The 27,869-nt window shown below is 42.4% G+C and overlaps 1 protein-coding gene across 10 annotated transcripts in view; it reads right to left on the reverse strand.

Moving 5' to 3' along the window:
- Nucleotides 1-27,869, reverse strand: part of PPIP5K2 (diphosphoinositol pentakisphosphate kinase 2) — a 117,544-nt gene that overhangs the window by 32,582 nt on the left and 57,093 nt on the right. For all 10 annotated transcript variants that reach the window (XM_056537516.1, XM_056537522.1, XM_056537519.1 and 7 more), the window contains exons 12-24: nucleotides 27,415-27,490; nucleotides 27,171-27,280; nucleotides 15,350-15,435; nucleotides 15,131-15,256; nucleotides 14,729-14,850; nucleotides 12,957-13,139; nucleotides 10,973-11,114; nucleotides 10,478-10,701; nucleotides 7,993-8,120; nucleotides 5,879-5,993; nucleotides 3,209-3,316; nucleotides 2,473-2,589; nucleotides 1,121-1,294 (exon numbers count right to left, since the gene is read on the reverse strand). In XM_056537516.1, coding sequence (XP_056393491.1) covers nucleotides 1,121-1,294; nucleotides 2,473-2,589; nucleotides 3,209-3,316; nucleotides 5,879-5,993; nucleotides 7,993-8,120; nucleotides 10,478-10,701; nucleotides 10,973-11,114; nucleotides 12,957-13,139; nucleotides 14,729-14,850; nucleotides 15,131-15,256; nucleotides 15,350-15,435; nucleotides 27,171-27,280; nucleotides 27,415-27,490 — 1,711 coding nt within the window. The remainder of the gene's footprint in view (nucleotides 1-1,120; nucleotides 1,295-2,472; nucleotides 2,590-3,208; nucleotides 3,317-5,878; nucleotides 5,994-7,992; nucleotides 8,121-10,477; nucleotides 10,702-10,972; nucleotides 11,115-12,956; nucleotides 13,140-14,728; nucleotides 14,851-15,130; nucleotides 15,257-15,349; nucleotides 15,436-27,170; nucleotides 27,281-27,414; nucleotides 27,491-27,869) is intronic.

Here is a 27,869-nt window from a genome sequence, read left to right on the forward strand (position 1 = left end):
CAAAGCAAAATAACCAGGAAATAAAATAAAAAGTACTATTATTCCGTGAAGAACTATTACATAACCTTTAATGTGTGGCATGATGGTAGCAAAAAGCTACTACTGGATTTTTAGACTTTACTTTCTCTGTATTAGAAGCCTTTATGGTGAGGTTTATTGCAACTATTTACAAAACACTTTAGGTATAAAGACAAGATGACAATAGCAATGAGTCAATCTAGGCTTCTCTAGAATAATGAAGGTTATTTGGTGAACATGAAGAGTTAGCAGTGTCAATGGGATTTAGGGGTGAAACACCACATATACACTTTGCAGTGTCTAGGACTAGGAGTCTGTTTTCTGTTATACTGTAAGTTCATGTGTCATTTGTAAGAAGTGAACACAATATTGGTTGCAACACTTTCATCGCACTGTAAGGAGGGAGTCCTCATATCTATGAGCTGTCTGTCCTCTTTCACTCCAGCCACATTGATTGACAGCTTTAGCCCTATTTATGTCATGGGAAGAAAGCTGTCGATCAGCAGCTGGATGAAGGGAGGATCCTGCAGATCATGAATTTAAAAGGACAACTCAGCTAATCCATATGCCAAAATTTTAGATCACACTCAGTCCTGAGATCCGCTGCGATTGTGAGCAATAACTGGGTGAGGTGCACGTCAGTGTGCATTTCACTCCCCGGCTGTCAATCAAATCTGACTCTTATACTGCATTAGTCTGTGGAGTGACCGGAGGCCGGCCAGGGGAGTGAAGAGTACTGCAGAGCACTTCATCTGGCTATAACTTATGATCACAACTGTCTTAGGTCTGAGACCCACCACACCCCAAATTTGCCTTTTGCCACATTTGTCTTTTATAGTTTGTAGTTATCAAATATGCAATTGAAGTGGTAGAAGAGCATTGCCTTTTTGCTATAAAACTGCAGTGTGGTTGTGATGTGCAGCTTCTAATACTATTTCAAAATTAACTGATAAAAAGCAGATTCTGTCCAATATATACTATGGGATATTTTTGTAAGCAAGCCACATTAAAGGCAACACTAACCTAAATAATGTTTAAGAAAGAGGAAAGTACCGTAAATCTCAGATACCAGAATAAAGTAACAGCAAATCCAGACACTTACCTCTACGGAGCCAATTTTTCTGGAACGTGGTAAAGGAGACTTTCTGTGAATGTGAATAGGGTCAGACACCAGAGGTTTAAACATCACCAAGGCTCTATCAGGCTCATCCCTTTTGTACACCCCAGACTCTTCATCGCTGTCATTGCTATGAACCTGCTTCTTCGAACTTTCACTCTATATTAAACAACCCAAAGAAAAGCCACATGTACTTACCACTTTTGTATGAGAAGGGAGGAACAACTATTAGGGAAAAGCATCAGAGATATTAAAAACATATCAAATAGTTCAGAAAGTCACTATTGTGTGTTGCTAAACACAAGTATGCTTGCTTTTATACAGCATGGCCAGCAAGAAGGTTAGAGAAGCGCTCAGCTGCACGCTTCTCCTGGCTCTATTTAGAGATCAGTGGGTGTCTGAACCCCCACACCCTGATTGATGCCTCTAAGTCATGTGAAAGGTTTATGACAGAAAAACTTTTGAAGAACGCGGCTTGGATCTATAACACTATTAAAATCAATGTCCATAAAGAACCCACATAACAGGTGCTAACAGATGTGGACATTTAGGAGGATGGTGATGGGAGTCCAACCCATGTCTCTACAATAAAAGTAAACTTGAAAGCAGAGCAGATAATGCTGTCATGGAGACACTGAGGCGTACCGAGCAATGAGAACTTTAACTTTCAGTATTGAGAATATGCCAGAGAATGCACCTGATCCTTATGAAGTATAAGAAAAACACTACATTTGGGTATTAATCTATTATTAGAAACTATGATTTTGTAACTAAATATGTTTGAGGCACTACAAAGGATGTGCAACTTTAAGACACACAGAATGGGCCCCGCTAGCAGGTTATGTGCTTCGATTTGTAAACAAAAATATAAAATAACTCAGCACAGACATTGTAATGGAAAGTGTGCACTGCTTCTGAGACCATCATGTCTTCATCAGGATGGAAATACACACATGCAGGTTTTTTTTAGCCAAAGTCAGAAGTGGCTCCAGTAAGAGGTAGTACAAGGTCTTTCTTTATATTTTCCATCCCTTTTGGATCTATTTTTGCAGGTGTGACTCCAGCCCAATGTGATCAACAAATTGTACATTTCAATCACTTCTAAACCCTGTGCATTAGATACAATTCTATTTGAAAAGATAACTGCATATTTACCCTGTAAAGTCTCAAAATATTAAGCTAAAAATAGAAACCTACAGAGGAATTTATCAATGTTTTCAGAAAAGTGGTAAAAAGTAGTCTCAAATTTTGCGCCAATTTTTCAATAAAGCCTACACAAGGACCATTGATAAATTCCCTCCAATTCCTCAGACCTACTGGAATTCAATGCAACAAACCTCTCGTGATGCTGGCCTGTATCCAGATCCAGAAGGCAAATTTTTATCTTCTTCACATCCTTTGGCACCTGGACTGAAATGAAGCTCTACATGAAACCTCTCCTCTGATGATAAGTCCTGTGCAGGAAGTTCAGAATAACATGTTATAGACCACGGCTTTCACTAAGTAAGGGTGCATTCAAACCATGAAAGGGTGCATTCAAGCCATGTTTTGAGACTATGGGAACCGGCCTGTATCTCATTCATTTCTATCAGCTGACCGGAGTCATATAGTGACTCCGGTTGGCTCATATTTACCCCGTATCCGTTCTTTTGCTGGACATAAAACCGCGTCATACCACCGTCAGAAATCCGAATACAGGGCAAAAATGAGCTGACCGGAGTCACTATATGAAATGAATGAGATACGGGCCGGGTCTCGCTGATATACGGGAGTGCCTGGTTTTCAATCCCCCCCCCAACCAGATCCAGTTCCCGTAGTCTCAAAACGTAGTGTGAACCCAGCCTTCTGGAGTAGGGTCTCCATCCACATGGATGATGGTATGGCTTTCCCTCTGTGTACATCGTGTCCCCTGTACACATTGAATATATCAAGTACCAGTTTGGTCTTGACCTGGTATAAAATGTATATCTCCTCTACAGCATTTTTCTCTTGAGATCTAGAAGTACTATGGTGCTAACCATTTACGCTTAAACTTGTCATTTACTGGATACTTAACAGTGTCACACAAGTCACCTTGTTGGGGTCTTCATACAGCATAATCACAATCTGGGTCATGTAGTTCAGTTCATTTACAAAGTTTAGGTAGTCCATTGCCCTTTTCCACTGTTCATCCTTTGATTCCTATAACAGAGGACACTATCAGCATAGTAACATTTTAAAATGTGATTATTTTTGTATATTATCGGTAATCTCAAATGGTGGTCCTCCAGATGTTGCAAAACTTCAACTCCCAGCATGCCCGGACAGCCAACGGCTGTCCGGGCTTGCTGGGAGTTGAAGTTTTGCAACATCTGGAGGGCCACAGTTTGAGACCAGTGTATATTAAGTAAAGCTACAGAACTACCAAGACATTTTTTTGTGATGACTTTTTCTGGGATGTGATCAAAAATCAACAATTTTGGACTTTTGGTAATTTTTTTTTTACATTTTAACCTTTCACCATACAGGATCAATAACATTAAGTTTTCACATTTCAGACATTTACACATGGTAAAACCAATCATGTTTGTTTATTTATATATTTATTTTTTTAGGAAAAGGGGTTAATTACATTTATTTAAATTTATTTTAAAAAAAAAGTTTTTAAGAGTACCTGTCACCAAACTAAACTTTTAATATATTGTTCCTTACATTATTATAAGACACTTTGCTATTTACTAGCTGTTAAAATTCTCAACCTTTATATGTTTTTAATGTGATTGAAAAAATAGCCACTAGGTGGCTCTCTTCTGTTACCAAACAGTTAATATGGTCTCCACCCGGACTTGCAGAAGTCCAAACTCAGGAAGTGCGTGCGAGGTGCCTGTCGGGGAACGCTCAATTTCTCCTGTGGGGAGCTCACACAATGTAAGCAAGGGGAAAGGTATGATACACAACTTTTTAAAGCTTGGACATTTTTTTTTTTTTAGGGCAGGAGGGGTGTTAGGAGTAGTTAGTGAATATAATCTAATATGAATATAATATAATTTAGAAAATATGGTTTGATGACAGGTACTCTAATTTTAACCCAGGGTGTACATGTACATCCTGTGTCCTCTAGGGGTACACATGTTCATAGTTTTTTTATTTTGTTTTTATCTTAAAGTTCTGACCACCTTTTTTTTTATTTATTTTTTTTGTAAAAACTTGTTTCCCATTAAATAATTCTGGAACATCTCTCCTTATAGCTCTGTGTTGTGTCTTTCCTCTATTTTTCTTACTAAAAATGTATGACAGAATAGCCAAATAGGCCCAACACTGCCTTAGAATATCCAATCAACATGTCCCCAACTTGTAACAAACACCCACTTGGCTATTTAGAACACAGGTCTTCTTTTACAATATACCTACAGATATATGTATATTGCACCAGAGCCTAAATGGAATGACAATTTTCTGGTTGCCCACAGTTTATTGAGTTGAGTGGGAAACATATAAACCTGCATTTAAGTCATTTTAACTTTCCACCACTAGATGGCCACTCAACACTGCAGAAACAATTTGAAACACTAAGGCCTGTGTGATTTAAGCAAAATATTGGTGATGTGAACCAAACTCTATTGAGGAGGCTTTAGCAACATGGACAAGTACATCTGCATATTAATATTTACAGAGCAACTAAAAAGGGAGGAAATACTTATCTCTATATGTGAGAATAATAAATTCATATAATGTCATTGGAAAAGTCTTCTATTCCACGAGCAATTATTAATATATTCAGCTGAATGGGACTTTTATGATTAATCATTTGACTGGTTTTACAGTTATGTGCCTTACTACTGTATGGCAATGACCTGTAAAATTGGGAATTTTCTAGTACATTCTGCCTAAGGCAGACTGTCCTAGCAGATCATGGCAGGCACAGAGGCCTTCCGAAGCCCCCCCCCCACCACCCCGACACCCCCCCCACCCCCGACTGCCATGATAACTGAATGGCATCCTATGATTGTCTCTCGAGGGTGCCGCTCGGACCCCTACTGGTGTGGCACCTGTCAGTTCACCCTCTGCATGCCATAATCTCTGTTGATCGTGGCATGCAGAGGGTTAAACTGCCAGTATGGGACTGAAGTCCGATGCCGGCAAGTGTAACTAACACCCGCTACATATAGGAGCAGGTTCAGCTTGTGAGACCCTCTATATTCAGTGACTGGCCTGCAAATAAAAAAGGCATATTGGCAGTTGTTATGCCACATGTTTGACCTAATAAGCATTTATATGTTTTAATAGGAGCTAATAAACTACATATTTCTAATGTTGCATGTAATACTGGGCGCTTAGTTACTATGGGGGAGATTTATCAAAACCTGTTAAGAGGAGAAGTTGCTGAGTTGCCCATAGCAACCAATCAGATCGCTTCTTTCATTTTTCAAAAGGCTTCTGAAAAATGAAAGTAGTATGCTGATTGGTTGCTATGGGCAACTCAGCAACTTTTCCTCTGGACAGGTTTTGATAAATCTCCCCCTTTGTATTACATATTTGGCCTAGTCAATATTTATAGTATGAGATGATCAAATATATTTTATCGCCTGCTAGAGAAGGGCAGGATCTCTTGTGGGTTAAATACCCTTTTAAGATTTTATTACTCCAGGCATATTATTTTTTCCTATTTGGCAACACATAAACCTAAAACGATCAGTCCAAACATCTTTGTAAGTGAATGTCCTTAGACAGACCAGATACAAAGTGTTAACCCATTCTACTTACATCACAGAGAGACCCAAAACGGAGAATGGATAGCAGCGAGTGCACGTGACTTTCACTGGTAAAGTAGAGACGTGTGCGTACATGTCGTTCCGGGGACATCACTCCTCGGGAATATCTAACAACAGATTTCTTTTGTTTAGTCCTGGACCCAAACTAACAGCAAACAATTTTCCACATTAAAATCAAAGGAAGAAAAACAGAAATGCAACAACTAGTGTGACTGAGATTTGATAAAATCTGACATGAGGTTGGACTATAATGCAGTGTGTGAATGAGGACTACAGGGAGATGAGTTTTGAGGTCATTCCTGTTAAAGCCTATAGTGATATAACTTCTCTACAGTGTTGGAGCTGAGGTGCTGGGATGGATATCATATTCTATGAAGCCAACAGCAACTACCGACCATTCATTAGACTGAGGTTACACAATACGTGTAAAGATAGGATTGTAAATATTTACATGTGGGATAGGTAGGGGTCAAGTCCTGGGAAAGAAAGTGTGGGAACCCACCCAAGATTTCAACTTAAAGGGGTACTAGACATCTTATACCCTATCCAAAGGATAGGGGATAAAATGTCTGATCCCGGGGGTCCCTGCTGCTGGGGACCCCCATGTTCTCCCTGCTGAACCCAGCGTTCGTTTAGAGCATTGGGTGCAGCGCCAGAGGCTTGTGACGTCACAACATCTCAATGCAAGTCACGCCCCCTCCCATAGACTTGTATTGAGGGGGCATTACTGTGATGTCACGAGCCTCTGTCCTGCATCACCAGTCATCCAGCACGGAGCGAAGCTCACTCCGTGCACCAGATGTCTGGGGTGCCGCAGCCGAGATCGTGGGGGTCCCCAGCAGCAGGACCCCCGGGATAAGACATCTTTTTTCCCATACTTTGGATAGAGGATAAGATGTCTAGGGGCGGAGTACCCCTTTAAAGCCTGGCCCTGCCGGACTCGTGCTAATGGGAACTGCGTTCCTGTGTGGAAAAAGTGCAGGAACTCCATTCCCATGAGTTCCTGCAGGACTTGAGCCCTGGGGATAGGACAGTACAGGATGCAAACAATGTTTGTCAATGAGATGCAGTCATTCATCTCACTGCAGTTATTGTCCAATGCCTTTTTCTCACACACGATAGGGCCTATCTGATGATAGTAACTCCTAATGACAGTATCCTATCTGATGATAGTAACTCCTAATGACAGTATCCCATCTGATGATAGTAACTCCTAATGACAGTATCCCATCTGATGATAGTAACTCCTAATGACAGTATCCCATCTGATGATAGTAACTCCTAATGACAGTATCCTAGCTGATGATAGTAACTCCTAATGACAGTATCCTATCTGATGACAGTAACTCCTAATGACAGTATCCTATCTGATGATAGTAACTCCTAATGACAGTATCCTATCTGATGATTGTAACTCCTAATGACAGCGTCCTATCTGATGATAGTAACTCCTAATGACAGTATCCTATCTGATGATAGTATCTCCTAATGACAGTATCCTATCTGATGATAGTAACTCCTAATGACAGTATCCTATCTGATGATAGTAACTCCTAATGACAGTATCCTATCTGATGATTGTAACTCCTAATGACAGCGTCCTATCTGATGATAGTAACTCCTAATGACAGCATCCTATCTGATGATAGTAACTCCTAATGACAGTATCCTATCTGATGATAGTAACTCCTAATGACAGTATCCTATCTGATGATAGTAACTCCTAATGACAGTATCCTATCTGGTGATAGTAACTCCTAATGACAGTATCCTATCCGATGATAGTAACTCCTAATGACAGTATCCTATCTGATGATAGTAACTCCTAATGACAGTATCCTATCTGGTGATAGTAACTCCTAATGACAGTATCCTATCCGATGATAGTAACTCCTAATGACAGTATCCTATCTGGTGATAGTAACTCCTAATGACAGTATCCTATCTGATGATAGTAACTCCTAATGACAGTATTGATTACCAATTCCCCGTAGGTCTTTCATATGCATAATTATCAATAGAGGTGTAGAAAAGTCACAGCATGTAACGAAAGATGCATGTGTCACACAGAACTTAACATTATACATAAGTGATGCAGCTCCTTACAGTGGATGCAGTTTATTTACAGTGTCATCATCCTGAGTTCTCTGGAGATCCGAGCGGATCTTCCTCACAAGAGGTGTGCAATAACCTTTGGCAATCTCCAGCTTTTCAACTTTGGATATTCCATATTCCTAAAGAGCAAATGGTAAAAAAAAAAAAAAAAAAATCATAATGAAGATTGCCAAGATGTGCTGTAGGAGTTCAGTTCTTCGGCTACTCTATAGTGAGACTATGGGACTCTCTGCCTGAGGAGGTGGTCATGGTTAATTCGGTAAAATAATTTAAAAGGGGTCTGGATGCATTTTTGGAGAATAATAACATTGCTGGTTATGGATACTAGATTTATAGGGACAGAATGTTGATCCAGGGATTTATTCTGATGCCATATTTGGAGTCGGGAAGAAATTTTTACCTCCAGTATGAGGGTTTTTTGCCTTCTTTTGGATCAACTCAGTAGGGACTCATTAGGGATATAGGTTGAACTAGATGGACTCTGGTCTTTTTTCAACCTTATGAACTATGTTACTATGTTACTATATAGCAGTGTCCATCCAGTGTGCCCTTTGCGGCAACCAGATTATTTCGCCCCACCATGTTGTCAGCAGCGACCCCCTGCTTCATGTTATGTAGTATTGTTCTCATATCTCTTTATATTGCCGGTAGGTAGTTGACCTGCTTCTCTTGGTACATGGGGTTTACCTGCCCCTCACTTCTAAATTCTGTATTCTGGGTCTTATTGGGTGCAGGGATAAACCTAGTGGCTCAGAGATTGGGATAGTGTAATTCCTTTACTTAGTAAACTCCTAGCTCAATACTGACATAGATCTACACCAACCACTATTGGAGACCTCATAGCAAAGATTTGTGATAGTATGCGTTTTGAGTAAGGTATGTATCGATTCACATTAATCCCTTAAGGACCAAGCCCATTTTCACCTTAAGGACCAGGCCAATTTTATTTTTGGATTTTCGTTTTTTCTTCCTCGCCTTCTAAATTCATCTGTAATGAAACCTCTCATTTTACATAAAATATACGGCAAACTCAAAAAAATATTTTTTTAGGGAGGCAATTTTAATGAAAACCACAATTTTGCACATTTTGGAGGTTTTCGTTTTCACACTGTACAATTTATGGTAAAAATTACATGTGTTCTTTATTCTGTGGGTCGATACGATTAAAATGATATCCATGGCTAGATACTTTTATATTTTTGTACCGCTTAAAAAAAAACCATCTAAAACTTTTTGTACAAAATCAGTAATCTGAAATCGCCCTAATTTGACCACCTATAACTTTTTCATTTTTCGGAATATAGGGCGGTTTGAGGGCTCATTTTTTGCGCCGTCATCTGTACTTTTTATCAAGACTACATTTGCATATATAAAACTTTTATATAATTTTTGATAAAAACATTTTTTGAATAAAAATGTGACAAAAAAGCAGCATTTTGGACTTAATTTTTTTTTACGTTTACGCCGTTCACCGTACGAGATCATTAACTTTATATTTTGATAATTTGGACATTTATGCATGCGGCGATACCAAATACGTTTATACAAAAAAAATGCTTATGCTTTTTGGGGGTAAAATGGGAAAAACAGACAATTTTCATTTATATTGGGGGAGGGGATTTTTCACTTTTTTTTTACTTTTTATTTGTACATTTTTCAAATTTTTTTGTTTTTAACACTTTTTATGTCCCCATAGGGGACTATCTATAGCAATCATTTGATTGCTAATACATACTGTTCAGTGCTATGTATAGGACATAGCACCGATCAGTATTATTTCGATCTCAGACCAGAGCAGGAGACGCCGGGAGACGGATGGAGGCAGGTGAGGGGACCTCCGTCCGCCATTACAGATGATCGGAACGCCGCGGCAGTGCTGCGGGCAATCCGATCATCATTTTATCAGGCGCATTGACAAGATGCCGTGATCTGTACAGATCACGGCATCTGAATGGTTAACGGCGGACATCCACGCAATCGCTGTGGGTGGGTCCTGACGAGTATGACACGAGCACCGCTCCGATGCTCGCGGTCATACACAGGATGTAAATGTACGTCCTGGTGCGTGAAGTACCGCCAAACCAGGACGTACATTTACGTCCGTGGTCGTTAAGGGGTTAATAACACAGTTTGATATTGGATGGTTGTTATGTTGCCTCTATATTTTACCCTTAATAGTCTCATTCCTAGTGGAGAATTTGGGATCTCTTACTTTACTGGCTGGGACATCCACTTGCGGACATTCCATTTCTTATGTCCACTTTCCTTAGTAATATGCTTTTTAAGGGATTGTTTTATTTTACATCAGTATTGTACTAATGGGGTGGGGTTGGCAGAGTTCTTTTTTGAACTGGACAGTCAAGATGTACTCTGATTTCTTATGGGGAAAGTTTTTGAATATTATCTCTCAAATGTTTAATTATTGAAAAAAAAAAATTTCAATAAAAATAATCAGATAATAAAAAAAATAAATCACCTGAGGAATTACTATATCAGCTAGCGCCTTGGAAATCCTGTATAGTTCCATTGTGTTCTCCAGTTTCAGCGAGACATTGTGTTGCACATCATACTTTATACAATCATAAATATCAGGAATTTTGCTGATGTCATATCTTCCATTTTTAGTCTTGAAATCCTTTTCCAGTTTGCACCATCTGCGCAGCATTAGATCCAGGGTCTCGCTGTGATAAAGCTGAATATCTGAGGAGGAAGAAACAAACAGAATATTCCATTAAAATAGAGATGAAATTATTCAGGAGCTAATGATGAAATAAATGACAGATGGAGAGGACAAGTATAAAAACATTTCTAATGTATGAGCTTAGAAGCCATTAACATGACTGATGCCATCACCATCAAGCTGTAATATCAAACCTTACTAACAGCTGGAGGTTACATAGCTACTGCTAATTTTAGTACACAACCCCAAGGCTAAGAAACATCAGACAAAGTGACTATGCTTTTTTTTTACCTGCATATTTTGGGTCCTCCATTTTCTGCCGGATCTGTGATGTTAGGCTCTGAATTAGGGAGTTAACTTTGTCACAAGTCTTTACTGGATTCTTTATAATCTGCATTGATTTTATCTGGGAGATACTTCCGGTGGGAGTAAGCTGTAAAAAAATAAAAATTTTAAAAAAGTAACTATACATGTAAACAAAGCAGTATAAACGTGACCAGAAGCAGATACACAATAGTAACTGTATTATATCATTAAGACATGATAGATGTCTAAAAAATTATCAAAATTACTAAAGTGAGTATGGCTTCATATATGATCTCCACAAGACAAGATAATCCAAAAAAGCGCAAAGGAGTCATTTAATTGAAATATAAAATATATATACTTTTATTGATACATATTAAAAACATGCGATTCATAAAAGATGGAGGGGAGAGAAACTACAACCACTGGGGGAGATTGAACAAAAAGGGGCGACACTACCTGCTTGTGCATCAATTCATAACAATAAATAGTGTGTATGACTGGTAAACAAATTTAAAGTGCATAATAGGGGCTTGTGACAGCTTCCATAAGGTGCATTGACATAAATAAATACCAGCATACATACCAAGGTACAAATGTAGAAATGTAATAGCAAAACCAAGCAGGAGTGACTCCACCCCAACGATCGTTTCGGTAATACCAGTGGTTGTAGTTTCTCTCCCCTCCATCTTTTATGAATCGCATGTTTTTAATATGTATCAATAAAATTATATATATTTTATATTTCAATTAAATGTAAACAAAGCATCAAGATACTTTGGGTGTCTCACTATACAATACGTTTGACATGTCACAGGGACATGAAGAGTTTTGATTGGTCAGGGTCTGAGTGCTTAGACCCCCTATTGATCTCAAGGTCAGTTGCAGGAGATCTCTGGGGTCGTCCCTAAAACTGGGCAGAGATCACTGCTAGCTGGGTAGTAAAGAACACTACTGTGCACTATACTTGGATAAATCTAGAAATAATACTGAGGGGTCTGAACTTTTAACAAAAGGAAGGAGGGGTCTGAAGTTTTACAAAAGAAAGGGAAATTAATTGAAATACGGCACATTATTATAACTTTTACATTAAGCACATCAAAATTTGTCTCTAATATGGCTTTCGCACTTACAAGTTACATAAGATAGCATAAGAATGGCCCGCTGTAAAACTGCCACAGTGGACAAAACAAAAATGTGAACATAGCCCTAAGCTGAAATCACATCACCACATTAGGGCTTTCACATACAGTGTTAAGAACTAAATCAGATTCAGTCATGGAAAAGCAGAAAAACATTTCTTCTAGGTCGGTTTCAAACAGCCGAAAATGTGCGGAATGACCGCCCGGAAAACAGACATTCTGCACATCTGAATAATCCAGCGGGCATTAGGACTACTCAGAAATGCAGTCATGTTTATAGATGGCAATGCATTTCCGAGCAGAAGCAAGTCTATTCTTTCTGAGGCCACTGAAATCAATGGGACACTGCTGCAGCTGAATAAAATGTCCTTTGTTTCTATGGACATTCTGCTGTGAATATAAGAGATTTATAAAAACCTGTGTAGAGGAAAAGCTGAGAAGTTGACCATAGCAACCAATCAGATTGCTTGTTTTATGTAAAAGACCTTTTTAAAAATTGAAGAAGCCATCTGAGTGGTTGCTATGGGCAACTGTTCCACTTTTTCTCTGCACAGGTTTTGACAAATCTCCCATTAGTAAATAAAACTTTAGGCTGTGTTCACATGTAGTACTTTGGGCTGGATTTGGTCCTCAATGTTTAGCTAATTTGGGTCAGTATTTGTAGCCAAAACCAGGAGTGGAACCAAAACAGAAAAAAAAACTATGAGATCAAAATATTTGCACCTTTTCTGTGTTTTGGACCTTCTTACTATTTTAGCTAATGATACTGAACCAAATACTTTGCGTGAACCAATCATTGCAGGAACCATTCCTTTTTTTGGCGTTACCTTCTCATAGTCCTCAGGACTAAAATCTCGATCCCTCTGAAGAATCTCATGCAGTCTTGCTTTCACTCGATGCTGACAGCTGCTTAAAGAGTCACTGTCGCTGTCCAGCAATCCATTCATATTTGCGCTTTTCACCATCTGAACAAGTATTGGGGTCAGCTCTCCTTCCAGTGCTAATAAACCCTACAAATGAGAATTGAAGATTATACAAACCACAACAATCATCAATAAACTCACAAACATATTAAGGCGCTCACAACTAACTTTACTTTACTTTATGTTTGTTTCTTCTGTTACACAATTTGACCCTGATAACATTTTCCGAATACCTCAGCTTTTTTAGTGTAAAGCAGAAGTTCCTTTTTCTATACTTTCTAAGAGACATCGAACACCTCATAGGAATAAATAGAGCTAGTGACTTCTGGTAATTGTAGATACTGTGAGATTTGGAAAGTCTTACCAGAGCTTACATGGCGTAAAAAGAGGAGCAAAAGGAGGCTACAAATACCAGAATAAAAGCAAGTTTTTTGACCACATTATAGTTTATACAGAGGAATAAGGGGAGTACTTCTTTAAGGCTGGGTTCACACTACGTTTTTGCCATACTTTTTTCAATCCGTTTTTCTAAAGAAAACCGTATGGCAAAAAAACGTATGGAACAGTATGGAAAAAAGTAAACCGCATGCATTTTTAAACAGTATACTGTTTTTAAAAGTGCATACAGTTCAGTCAGTTTTTATATAAAAAATTTTTTGTCCATTTTAATGGGAGGGGTCTTGGGTGGGCACTTAAGGATTCAAATGCGCATGTGCAAAGTAAAAACGTATACGTTTTTCCCGTATGGAACCGTATACATGTGCGTTTCCCATTGATGTCCATGTTAAAAAAATTATGCGGTTGCAGTACGGTTTTTAAACCAGAGACAAAATTGTGGTCAACCACGGTTTTGACTCCGGTTTAAAAACCGTACTGCAACCGCATAATTTTTTTTTTACATGGACGTCAATGGGAAACGCACATGTATACGGTTCCATACGGGAAAAACTTATACGTTTTTACTTTGCACATGTGCAAAAATGGACAAAATTTTCAAAAACGTATGTTTTTTTATTTTTATAAAAACTGACGGTACTGTATGCACTTTTAAAAACAGTATACTGTTTAAAAACGCATAAGGTTTACTTTTTTCCATACTGTTCCATCCGTTTTTTTGCCATACGGTTTTCTTTAGAAAAACGGATTGAAAACAGTATGGCAAAAACGTAGTGTGAACCCAGCCTAAGGGTGGGTTCACACTATGTTTTCTCCCATACGGGAGCGCATACGGCAGGGGGGAGCTAAAACCTCGCGCTCCCGTATGCCTTCGTATGCGCTCCCGTATGTAATTCATTTCAATGAGCCGGCCGGAGTTAAACGTTCGGTCCGGTCGGCTCATTTTTGCGCCGTATGCGCTTTTACGACCGGACCTCAAACCGTGGTTGACCACAGTTTTAGGTCCGGGGGAAAAGCGCATACGGCGCAAAAATGAGCTGACCGGACCGAACGTTTAACTCCGGCCGGCTCATTGAAATGAATTACATACGGGAGCGCATACGAAGGCATACGGGAGCGCGAGGTTTTAGCTCCCCCCTGCCGTATGCGCTCCCGTATGGGAGAAAACGTAGTGTGAACCCAGCCTAACCCAGATATTGGAGATTTGCATTATTTGTCTAGGGGCCTCCAAAATCTTATCATTTTGTTCAATGTAAATGAAAATAAAAAGCAGAACATACTTTTGCAAATGCTGCAGCCGTCATCTGGACTCTTCCCTCATCTGATGCATAGATTTTAAGATCATGTCGATAAGTACTGTGTAACCTCAAAAGGCCACAGCCAGGAAATCCAGCGTAATCTCCTAGGAAAAAATGTCAGAAAATACATTTTTCCTGAAATGCAGCACTCTGTTCTAACAATATGCCATTACTAACATTGGTGAGAAAAGCCCCAGAAGAATATAGGTGAGGCACATAGGAAGGAAATACCCAAGACCCTCTGCAGTATGGTGCCAATTTCAGTATGTTTTGCAATACTGGTACAATAAAGTACAATTTGCACTAATACTTCTACTGTGTAATCTAAGCATTTAACCTTTGCAGATAGAAAAAAACATCTTTTATTACTGTTCAACAGATTACCTTGTCCTCCAGGATACATGCACCGAAATGCCCTGCCAAGTTCCTCTGCTTGAATCCGGCCTGCAGGAGTCAATTCACCACCCCATTTTAGGACTAAAAGCAACGATGGATCATCTCTTCGACAATCTGGAAAATTCAGCCATAAAGCAAAAATCTGTTACAAAAAGTTACAGTCTTGCCTTTGTCATATTCTTCAAAGATTACTCAACCGAAACATACCCTCCTCTTCACTGGATGTCTTAGGGCAGCCATGAGGCAGATAGGTAAGCTGAACCTTACGATTTATTCCAGAAAAGTGACCATACCTGGTGAAGAAACAATTGATACATTGGGTGTACTGACGTCATACTAAAACAATTCATATCCTATTAGGGATCGACCGATTATCGGTATGGTCGATATTATTGGCCGATAATCACGATTTAGGGCATTATCGGTATCGGCAATTACCTTGCCGATAAGCCGATAATGCCCCGCCCCCACCGCACCGCGACCAAACCTCCCCCCCGACCCGCCACATCGCGACCGCCCCCCCGACCCGCGTCGCACCCCCCATCGCCCCGGCCCCATTGCCTCCCCCATCCCCGGTTTTATAATTACCTGTTCCCGGAGCCCACGCTACTTCTTGCTCCTGCTGCGTCCTGCGTTACGCTGTGTGCAATGACGAGTGATGTGACGTGCGCGATGTGACGTCACCGTCAGTGCGCACAGTGACAGTTCAGGAGGACGCCACCGGAGCCAGATGTGGAGTGGACCCCGGGAACAGGTAATTATAAAATCAGAGATGGGGGAGGCAATGGGGCCGGTGTGGTGCGGGGGGTCGGTCGCGGTGCGGGGTCGGTCGCGGTGCGGCGGGGGGAGCGGTGGCGGTGATAGGTCTCAGGACCCCGGACAGGCAGGGGGAGAGAAGCGGGTGGCGGCGGCGGCCTATGGCACCGCAAAAGCCACTGCAGTGCATTGATTTAAAGCGCCCGCTTTAAATCAATGATCTGCAGCGGTGTCGCGGGGGGATAAATAGCAGATAAATTATACCGGAATATCTCCACCGATTATCGGTATCGGCCCTAAAAAAACGATATCGGTCGATCCCTATATCCTATCATACAAGCTGTTGATCACTGTATTGCTATAGCTCCTTTAATGGGATGCAAACTGGTTGAGCTTACATTAAAAGACTTTCCAAGACTTTATTATTGGCAGCCTATTCTTAGAACAGGCTATTAATATTTGATCAGTGGCAACAGGCAGCCCACCAATCACCCGTTTGCTTCTGGCTCTGTTTATTATGTATGCAGGTGCCATGGCCCTAGCAGAAAGCTTCATGTTGTGTAGGTGCCTGTTTCCATTGTATTATAATGCAGTTGATAAAGGCTATGATAGCCGGAACACATGTTGCGATGTTATATGCAGTTTATGCTTGAATAAAGAAATACTTCTTCAGCATTTTTGAGTGCCGGGATTCCTTCTACCTCTATGCCATGTTGTGTAGAGGCTGCGCTTATTTGCTGGGATCAACATCAGCCACATAAAATGGAAAAGCGTGATGTGTTGTTGGATTGACGTTACATGACTATTTTAGGAACAATTTTGAAGTATGTCGCAATGTAGGATTTGCAACAGTAAACAGACACTGAGTTGCAGTTTCACTTGACTTACCTTGAACTCAATGCTGAAGAATTGCTGTCTATATGCTGCCTGCCACCAAATATTCAGCATAATTGTATTTCTCCCAGCTGATGTGTTACAGTCAGTTCATGTCATATGTAGTAGCGTGACTACATTGGCAATCTTTAACTAGGGTGTCGTAATGCAACCTTTATTCAGGTCAGGCAACAGAAGTCACCATTTAGTACAAAATAAAAGTAAATAAATAAAAAAAATGCAAGTATTGAACAGGGTCCTTCTCTAGGACCCCCAGGGGATCATCTGTTATCATCCAAGAAAGCTCCAAATAAATCTGAGGATCATGTGGGCCTTGTGGCACTGGCTCTGTGTAAAGAGAACTCTCTCTGGTTCAATACTTTTTTTCTTAAACATATTTTCAGTATTTCACAAACAACACACCAAACAATAATGTCACGTGTTAAGGTATTAACATGCAGGCAAAAAGAGGCATACTTTTAAGCGGTGTACAGCATGATGCATTTAGTACATATCTAGTATGTATCTCTTACAAAGACGTGACGTTGGTAAGAACAACAACAAAACAACACACGAAATCAAAGCATAGAAAGTAGCCTAAACAGTGTAAATGTAGCCCTCATCACTCTATGAATGGCCAGTACAATCAAAGATAGGATAGAAATAAGTACTCATTATCCACTGATCTTGCCTAACGTAAATGGTCTATAAGTAGTGGTTAGACACGTACTCAAAATTTACCCATCCTGTGACTATAAGCTATCGGGAGTTTAACGTACAACAATAGTGGAGAATGGAGAAGATATCCAGTTGGCCCATCTCTTCCTAAACTTAGAAAAGGAGCCATTGCCCAATGCAATGGTTTTCTCGTATGTGCAAATTATATTTATTTTATTTATTACTTCCGCAATGGAGGGGATTGTCGGAGATTTCCATTCTGTGGTAAGTGTAAGTTTGAAAATAATACAGATAATGCAAGTAATGTCCCGTAGAATATTTGGGATAGTGTGCATGTGTAATAGGAGAAGCACCAACTGAGGTGACCAAGGGGCTTCCCTCCCTAATACTTTTTCTAATAGCACTCTGCATTCGGACCAGTATGGTGCAATAATAGGACAACCCCACAGTATGTGTTTTAAAGTACACCTCTGTCCACAATTATGCCAACACATAGGAGACAAATTGGCATATATGTGCGCTAATTTTTCAGGCGTATAATACCATTGCAGCGTGGTCTTGTACAAAGATTCCACATGGGAGACACATTTTAGAGCTTTATGCGCCATTTGAAATGCTCTTTTCCATTCCTGCTCATCTATCTTACTACCTATTGCCAGTTCCCAGGTTCAGAAGGGGTGAAAGTTATGACATTTTGTAGATTGCATAAACGTAGAATAGAGTATGCCTAGACCCTTCAGATTACTTTCCAAAAAGGCCATAGTCGGCATGTGAGGGTGAGTGTTCGAAGGAGTCAGGGCGTTGAGGAAATGTCTAATCTGTAGATACATGTAGAAGTCCCGTTTGTGTACTTGATATTTGGTTTGTATTTCTTGGAAAGTCAGTAAGCTATCTGAGTCGTATAAGTGTCATAGATGAGAGATGCCATGAATGTACCAAGTCGATAGATCTAGTTGGGGTATGGAAGCCTGAATAAAGGTAAGTGGGAGGGAAGTTGCAAATGCAACAGTATCAGAGTTGATTGTTGTAAGATAGCGGGACCATATATTGTAGGATGTTTTGACTATGGGGTTGGTTAGAGGTACCGGAGAGGTGTGTTCCCAGAAGGGGTGCCATAGAACGTCTGAGATCCGTTAAGGGGACATGCATGTGTTTTCAATATGAACCCATGGAGTGTCCATAACCCCCTCCTCCAGCTGCGCAGAGCAACGTGGCTATGTAGTAACCATAAATACGCGGCTGTCCCAGCCCTCCAGCTTCCCTCGCCTTATGTAAAATTGAGCTTGCTATTCTTGTTTTTTTTGCTTGCCATACAAACTTAGATAAGCTCGCTTGAGCTGCTGAGAAGAAGGTGTTGGGGACGGCAATCGGCAAGGTTCTAGACAGATACAAAAATTTGGGTAATAAAAACATTTTAAACGTAGCCACCCTTCCTACCCATGATGTAGTGCTAGTCTATTAAATTCTACCTCAACAGTCTTTAGGAACGGTTCATAGTTAGGTTGGTATAGAAGTTTATGAGGCAAAGCTAATTTTATACCCAAATATACTATATCCGAGGTACGCCAATCAAATGGGTAAGTACTTTTAAGAGACTGCAAGTCCTGTCCGTCTATGAACATAGGCAGTGCCTTTGTCTTAGAGGAGTTAAGGTGGTAATATGATAACCCAAATTGTTGAATCGCCTCCAACACCAAGGGGGCAGAGAGTATGGGCTGAGTGAGAGTAAGGATGATATCATCCGCACACAATGATATAAGGTGTTGTCTGTTCCCAATGGAGACTCCCTTAATCCCTGTGTGAGCATGGAGAGCATGTGCAAGGGGTTCCAAGCAGAAAATGAAAATAAGGGGGGAGAGTGGGCACCCCTGCCTGGTGCAATTTGTGAAATTCAGAGGCTCAGAAAGCGCTCCATTGGCGAAAATTCTGTCTGAAGGGCCAGCGTAGAGCGAGGTGATGGCGCGCAATATTGCAATACCTGAAAGGCATATGACCAGTGTAGCCGATCAAAAGCTTTCTCAGCGTTGAGTGCGAGGACCAAGGCAGGGGTGCGTGTTTGCTCAATGTGGTGAAAAATGTTCAGCAGGCGTCTAGTGTTATCGGACACCTGTCGGTCTGGTACAAACCCTGACTGGTCTGCGTTAATTAAGGAGGGCAAAACCAACGCTATTCTAGAGGCTATCACTTTGGCGAAGATTTTCCTGTCCTGATTAAGAAGTGAGATTGGCCTATAATGTTGGGGGAGATCGGGAGACTTGCCGGGATTAGGGAGGGTCGCTATTAGCGCCTGTAAGTTTTCTTTTGGGAAGGCTCCCTTGGAAAAAGCTGCTTCACAAAAGTTCCTAATGTGTGGGGATAATATGTCACAGAAGGTCTTGTAGTAAAGACCAACAAAACCGTATTTTCACTACTTCAGGTAGAGAGATAGGTTAATTGAGAGATTCCAATTGTTTGTTAGTGAGCTTCGGAAAGTTGAGACTAGAGAGGAAAGATTGAATAGAGTCATCTAGTGAGGGATGAGCAGGAGATGTGTCGTTTAGGTTATATAAGGAGGAATAGAACGCCTGAAAACCCTCAGCTATTTTGTCAGGTGTATATAAGGGTGTGCCAGTGTGAGGGTGGATAAGGTGGGCAATACGTGAGCGAGAGTGCCATGACTTCAGTCAGGAAGCCAATAGCTTCCCTGCTTTATCGTTTTGGGAATAATATTGTGCTTTGGTTCTCCTGAGGTTTTTTTCATACTGAAAAAGGAGGAGACTCTTGAGGTCGTGCTGCAGAGGAATCAATTGTGTCGCTAGGTCAGGGGTTGGACAAGACCTGTTTTGTGCTTCTAGATCCCTAAGTTTATTTAAGGTATCATGAAGCTTCCCTCTTTTTCTTACTAATGGATTCGTATTTAATAAAATAAACCTCTGATGTAAGCTTTATGACAATTCCATATGGTAAAGGCGTCTACATCCGTGGAAGTGTTAGTTATGAAAAAATCTATGAGGTCTTTTTGCAACCGCTGGACATGCTCCGGGTGTGACATCAGAAACGGGCTCGCTCTCCAAAGATAAGTAGGGGAGCTGAGCGTTTTCCGCTAAGGACAGAGATATGGCCACATGGTCAGACCACGTTATCATTTCAATAGTAGAGGTTATTAGTTTAGGAAGTAGTGAGCGTTCCACCAGGAACATGTCCAGACGGGAGTGCGTATTATGTGTCAAAGAGTGGTGGGTATACTCTCTTTCAGTGGGGTGTTGGATGCGCCATGTATCATACAGTTCCTCAGACCATAAAATATGAGCCAAGGAAGGGTGTGAAATACGAGCTGAGGACGTGGAGTCCACACTTGGGTCAACCACCAGATTGAAATCTCCACAGAGCACCAGTGGACCGCTTCTTTTACTTTGAATCAACTTCAGAACACTGCGGAGAAAGCGGTGTTTACCCAAGTTTGGAGCGTATAACGTCACTAAAGTGTATGGTAGATTATTAATAGTACAAGAAAGAATAAGATATCTCCCCTGGGGGGTCACTAACTTGGTCCACCAAGCTAAAAGCTACCGTGTTCCTAATTGCTATCATCACTCCTCTGGATTTAGTTTTATGGTGTGAATGGAAAATATGAGGAAAAGTTGGATGTTTTAATCTAAAGGCGTCTTTTTTTAAAAGGTGTGTTTCCTGAGCACTCAGCACATCAGTTTTTAGTGTTATAGCCTCCCCCCACAACTGAGTACGTTTATAAGGGCTATTGAGACCATTTACATTTGTACTGATTAGCTTAATAACCATAAAGTAGTAAAAAAAAGCATACGAGTAACTAATAGTAGGACATACGGGATGACCCACAGACGCCTCCCAGCCAGCACGTCCGGGTCACGTGTAAGTGGACAATGACCTAAGAGCAAAAGGTTACTGCAATATTTCCCAAAACAAAAGAAAAACACATAGAACAGTGCAGACCAATAAAGCATTAAACCGGTAAAGGATATGTCAAAGGTAGGCCGGGGCCCAACTTCTGGGTGGGGGATAATGTCCATGCCGAAGCCAGACTGAGGCTGGGCAGCCAGTTAGCCCTACTGTATATGAAAAGTCAACAAGACCAGAGTCAGCGGATGGTAGACCAGTCCTCACATATTTTACATGGTGGGGAGCGTTGTGGACGCTTGTCCGGTTCTGGGGTCAAGTTCCATTCCTTTAAAAGAGCTTCTCCTTCTTTAGGTGAGCGGACCACGTGAATGTCACCTTCATGTCGGATGAGAAGGTGCACCGGAAAACCCCAGCGGTATTGAATCTTCACAGATCTAAGCGCAGAGGTAACAGGTTGTAGATTCCGTCGGAGCTGTAAAGTGGCCGCAGAGAGGTCAGTAAAGATAGCAATGTGATGCTAAGTTAAGGTGTCATCAATTTTTCTTTCACAGTGTAGAAGTGTAACCTTGCTAGGACATCCCTCGGGACCGTTTCATCCAGATGTTTAGGACGGGGTACACGGTGCGCCCTATCGATTTCCAGCTCTTGAGGCGTGCATGTAGGCAAAGCAGCTTGGATAAGGGAATGGACAAAGGCTGGAATGTCCGCCGGTCCCATATTTTCTGGAATTCCACGAAGTTTGATGTTGTTACATCTACTACGGTCCTCTAAATCGGCGACTTTTGCTTTCAGCGCGGCAATGTCATCTTCCACAGCGTTTTGGGAGTCAATAACTTCATTGTGGGAGGCAGCAAACTCCCCAACTTTTGTCTCAATATGGTCCACTCTAGATCCTAACTCCTCCACAGCAGAGCGTAAGGGGTTAATCATGATGGACATGTCCCTTTTAAAGGATTTTTGCAGAGTAAGAAGCATATGCTTCATTTGTGTGTCAGTCAATACTATATTGGACACAGAGATTAACTGCAGGTCATCCTCTTCATCAGAGGCTTCAATGTCAGATCCACACACAGCATGAGGTGGATATGCAGGTTGTAGTGGGTTGAGCTGCTGTTGCTGCGCCACAGGACTATGTGGAGGAGTTCCCCTGTGCTCCGAGATGGAGAAAGGCCTGGGGGAAGGGGCGTCTGACTATACCTGGAGACTGCTGCGTTGTGAGGCACATGGAGATGCTGGTGCCGAGCTCCCTTGTTCGGTAGCATATCTGGGGAGAGGACTGGAGCGCTCAGGGTCCGAAGAGGATCTCCTGTGGGTGACATGTGAGGAGCGTGCTGCCGGTGGTGAACGGTGCTCAGGGCCCCGTTCTGTCTCGGCGCCATCTTGTGCAGCGGGCCGCCGCTGGGTGAACTAGAATTTCTTCAACGCTGCATGTCCGCCTCCTTTCTTTCTGCGCGCCGGCATAGTGAGCAGGCTTTCCTACACCTCTGTGTAGCAGGAAGACTCTGGGTATTGCTTTGTAGTCGCTTGGTTGGGCTATAACAAGCGGAGCTCAACTACAGTGCGGCCATCTCATTCGGCAGCCAGGCCACGCCCCCTAAAGAGAACTTTCTCTATTACTTCCATATGCTAAAGCTAGATGCATGAAACTCCTTAAATGTGTATTCACACATACAGTATACTATACATATTTGATGCACAGGATTTAAAGATGCAGATTTGATTCTGTTCAGTCTTTTAGTTTAAATAGATCTGCAGCTTCAAATCATGTGCAAATATGCGCAGGATACTGTACGTGTGAATACAACCTAAGGCTACGTTTAGACTGAGGAATTCCAAGGGCGGTCGGCACTGTCTGAAACAGTCGGCAATAGGACTGTGCAGACATTGCTGGTCCCCATAGATGGCCGGTGGAATTTCAGCTGCGGAAGCCCCCCCCCTGAACCAAGCCTTCATCAAAAGAATTTAAGGATTTACTAAGTGCTGCCTTTTCATATCCCACACAGGAGATTTTTTTGTTCTCACTGTAAAATCTTTCTCGTAGCCTTCATTCATACTGATGGGAATATGCTCTTGCCACTAGGAAGCGCTAACACTAGGAAAAAAAAAAGTCGGCTCCTCCCTGGCAGTATATACCCGTCCACTGGAAGTGAGATAATCAGTTTTGTAACATAGCAGTAGGAGAAGCCAAAAAAGAAACATGTCCGAAGGACCCTAGAAAAGAATCCCGGAGAATGGGTGGGTGCTGTGTCCCCCAATGAAGGTTACGAGAAAGAGATTTTACAGTGATCAAAAAAAAAAAATCTCAACCACTAGAGCAAGGGAATCAGTCCAGAGACCGAACCCACTTGACCGTAAGGCCTGCGGACGAGATCCTGGGCAGAGACAACCGAGGCCCACAAACTGAGCTCCCTGAAGAACCCTCGGCCATGTAGATGGACTAGGACACCAAAAGGAAGAGACTGTCCTATGAAGAGACTCTAGACCCACAGGCCATATAGAGAGACAAGAAAAGGTCGACTAGGCAGCCAGATGAGCCGGAAACATCCCGGGAGAAGGCAGGAAATCAACTACAAGGAACACAGAACCAGACAGAGGGCTAGTCCGGCTGGGAACAAAAATGACGCTGCAGTCAGCTTAGACAGCGGCGATCTAAAGGGTTAATAGCCAGCCATGGCGATCTCCGCATGCTGGCTATTAGTGGCGGCCCCCAGCTAAGGAAAACAGCTGGGGGCTGCAGAGTATGGAGCGGGCACGAGTCCGGAGCCCACTCCATACAGACTGCTGGGCACCGCCACGCTTGTCAGGTCCAGCCCTGCTTGCCCGAAGCAGGACTAAGGGCCGGAAAAATTCAACAGCCCGGCGTCGGGTGAAAGGAATTCCACATCCCTGTCCAATGTAGGAGAATTCCAAGTCTGCCTGAGCAGCAGTAGAGAACCAAGAAACAGGAAGAGAGCCAGGCTGCAAGTGTGCAGCCTTGCTGATTGCTCTCAGCAAAGAGAACAAGGGCCCAACCAGGTACCCCACCTATATAGTGGAGGGGAAAACAAAGGGTGGACGCGAGAAACTGAGGCACCGACCATGCCAAGCTCCCTGATCTCCGTCACCCCTGTGGGAGGGGGATAGTTAAAGGGCTCCAGGCACTATAGGAGAAGGGAAATGTCACCCAAAGGCAACGGGACAAAGTACTGAGTGGACGTAGCCCCCAGGAACCTTGCAACAACATATCGAGAAATGGAGGAGCCAATACGTGTCCCCGGAGAGATCAGAATTCTGGACACTGGTGCTGGACGAAAGATACAAAAGACGTGACTACAAATGCAAGTAAGAAGCACACACACAGCAACCAAAATGTTGGGAGGAACACCCCAACTTGGTGAAACCCTTAACCAGATGGGTGATAACAGAGCCATCCTTGTTGTTGTCTAAGGCAGCAGAGCAGGTGCTGGAGCCACCCTTCTATAGGAAACCAGGAAAGATACCTGGAGGCAGAGGGGAGGGCTGAACTGACGGCATTGCTCCCTCAGTCCCCATGCCAGAACAGAGGTGCTCAACAGCCGAAGAACTGTAGAAATAAGATCACAGGAAGGCCAGAGGCACACCCCACCAAAAAGAAGGGAAGGTGGGCTCTACATAGTAGTGGGTTATCAAGGCTGCAGACAAGAAAGAAGCTGCAGACATCCAAAAGTCCGACAATATGGAAGACAGGCTCAGCACCCAAAGGTGTGTCCCAACCATGCTCCTATGAGACCAATGGGGCACCCTGAGAAGGGGGAACAGAGTGCAGCTGTTGGTGTGAACGATCATGGAACCTGTAGAAAATGCCCACACCCCATCTCCTAATGGTGCCACACACCAGGACTGCTGTTGCACAGGGAAAAGGAGTGTCTGGACAGCAGCTACAGGAGAAGCAAGAATGGGGGAGGTTACCTGGTAGATTAGAAAACCATGCAGACACAGACTGGCTATCTGGCATAGGGACCATGGCCACCCCGGTTCCTGCATTCAGAATCACACACACCGAAAAAGGGTTACTAGCCTTCAGCCGAGAGCGGAAGGCAGGTAGTGAGGGACATGGTAAAGGAGGAACCCCCGCGACCTAGTATGTGGTGCATTGTATCACTCGGGGCTACATCTTGGTAGTGAGTTACCATAACTTCGATCCACGGCGTGGGAAGTATATGGTAGGTGACCCCACATAGTAGTAAACCATGTAGACAACCATCTGGCTGACTGGTATAGGATTCCCTAACACACAAGGGGAGTGAGGTACAGGAGTGTGGCCAAACTAATGGGCAACCTGGCGGTGCTGGGGATTCAGAAGACGAAAGTCAGGTTGGTATCATTACCAAGGACCTGTTTGGTGAGGGACAGGCAGCAGAGGAAACCACGCAGACTACTATCTGGCTAACAGACAGTGGGCTGGAGCGCCCGCCCTGAGGACGCCACCCCACACAGCAGTGGACTGACACTGGGGCAGCAGTAATGATTCTCCAGCCAAATGAAAAGGAAATGCGGCCAGGGCAGTGTGCCTGGCTGCAAGATAAGAGTACCTGGTGGACCCAAAGAGGTGGGAGGGCAGTCCCACCGGACTGACCCCGCCAGAATGGCGTCGTAGGCCATGAGGGGTCCGGCCCAGCACAACCACATGGAATGGCGGCTGAGGAGCTGGGTACATGAGAGAAAGGGGACTCCTTGAAGAGCAAAAGGGAGGGAGAGGGGGAAGGGGGTTGTAGTACATACCCACAGCTCCATCATCTTATACTCACCCTGAAGTCTTCAACCAGCTTATGGCCACACTGCATCATACTAGGCTAAGACAGCAGGGCATGCAGGGGCAGTGGGGGACCCGGACCCAGGTTACAACCTCCAGGCGCTGGTTGTTGGCGAGAAGGGGTTAACAGTATATACTCTATGTCTGTGCCTCTTTGTCGCATATGGGGGGAAAAGGTAGCGCCATGCTCCTGAACACCCACCTGAAAAAGTGAAACAAAAGGGAGATAAAAACCTAACTAAACAGCCCTTACTAGAAAATAATTTAAAAAAGACCTGTCTTGACTCCTACTGAGACTAGCTAAAAATGATTATCTCACTTCCAGTGGGTGGGTATATCCTGCCAGGGAGGAGTCGACTTTTTTCCTAGTGTCAGCGCCTCCTAGTGGCAAGAGCATATACCTATCAGTATAGGTTCCCCCAATGAAGAACGACGGAGAAAAGACCAGAGTCCATCGAGTTCAACCTATATCCCTAATGAGTCCCTACTGAGTTGATCCAGAGGAAGGCAAAAAACCCTCATACTAGAGGTAAATATTCCTTCCCACTCCAATATAGCAATCAGAATAAATCCCTCGATCAACTTTCTGTCCCTATAAATCTAGTATCAATAACTTGTAATGTTATTATTCTCCAAAAATGCATCCAGGCCCCTTTTGAATTCTTTTACAGAGTTCACCATGAACACCTCCTCAGACAGAGAATTCCACAGTCTCACTGCTCTTACAGTAAAGAACCCCCGTCTGTGCTGGTGTAGAGACCTTCTTTCTTCTACACGTAGAGGATGCCCCCTTGTTATAGATACAGTCCTGGGTATAAATAGATCATGGGAGAGATCTCTGTACTGTCCCCTGATATATTTATACATAGTTATTAGGTCTCCCCTAAGCCTTCTTTTTTCTAAACTAAATAACCCTAATTCTGATAATCTGTCTGGGTATGCTGTGAATTTAGTTTTGCAACAGCTGGAGGCACACTGGTTGGGAAACACTGCACTTATTAAACACAACTAATAGGACTCCATGTAAAAGCAAATCCAGTTATCACACACATACTGTATGTCCTACTTTTAGCATTGTATCAGTATAGTACTTACATTTCTAACACTGTTTTAAGCTGCTCCAGCTTTGCTTTACTTTCTTCAATTTCAGAGTCATTGTTTTGGTCAAGTTCCACAAGAAGTTGTCTTGCGATATCCAATACTTCCTGTTCAATAAACACGAAAATAACTTATGAAGGGTCAGTCTCACCAGAAACAATATTTCAGCAGATGACATTATTTTGTCCCATCAAGGGCAAAGAAAATCCCTTGGCTTGGACATTCCAGGATTATCACTTGCCTGTAACTGCTTTGGCTTCTTTAGTTTTAATTTTCCAGTCTTGTAGCCGTAGCATTTCTCAAAAAGATCAAAGAACCTTGAATAAAGAAGCAAAAGTGGATATAGAAGTTCCCATGATAGAGGCAGAAAAAAAAATGCAATAAAAAAATGGTATCGGATTAGAAAAACAGAGGTGATTTCTTCTAAAAACAGCACCACATCTGTCCTCAGGTTGTGTGTGGTATTGCAGCTTAGTACCATTGAAAAGAATGGAGCAAAGTCGGAATAGTATACACAACCTGAAGACAGGTCTTGCTGCTTAAAAAAAAAAAAAAAAAAAAGCACTCCGAACGTGCTCCTAACCCCTTAAAGACACACCCCATTTCATTTTTCCTCCTCATGTTCTAAAAGGCATACCTATGAGGGCTTGTTTTCAGCGCCACCAATTATACTTTGCAAGGACACCTTTGATTGTA

Source organism: Hyla sarda, chromosome 1 (genome assembly GCF_029499605.1).
Source record: "Hyla sarda isolate aHylSar1 chromosome 1, aHylSar1.hap1, whole genome shotgun sequence".
NCBI lineage: Eukaryota > Metazoa > Chordata > Amphibia > Anura > Hylidae > Hyla > Hyla sarda.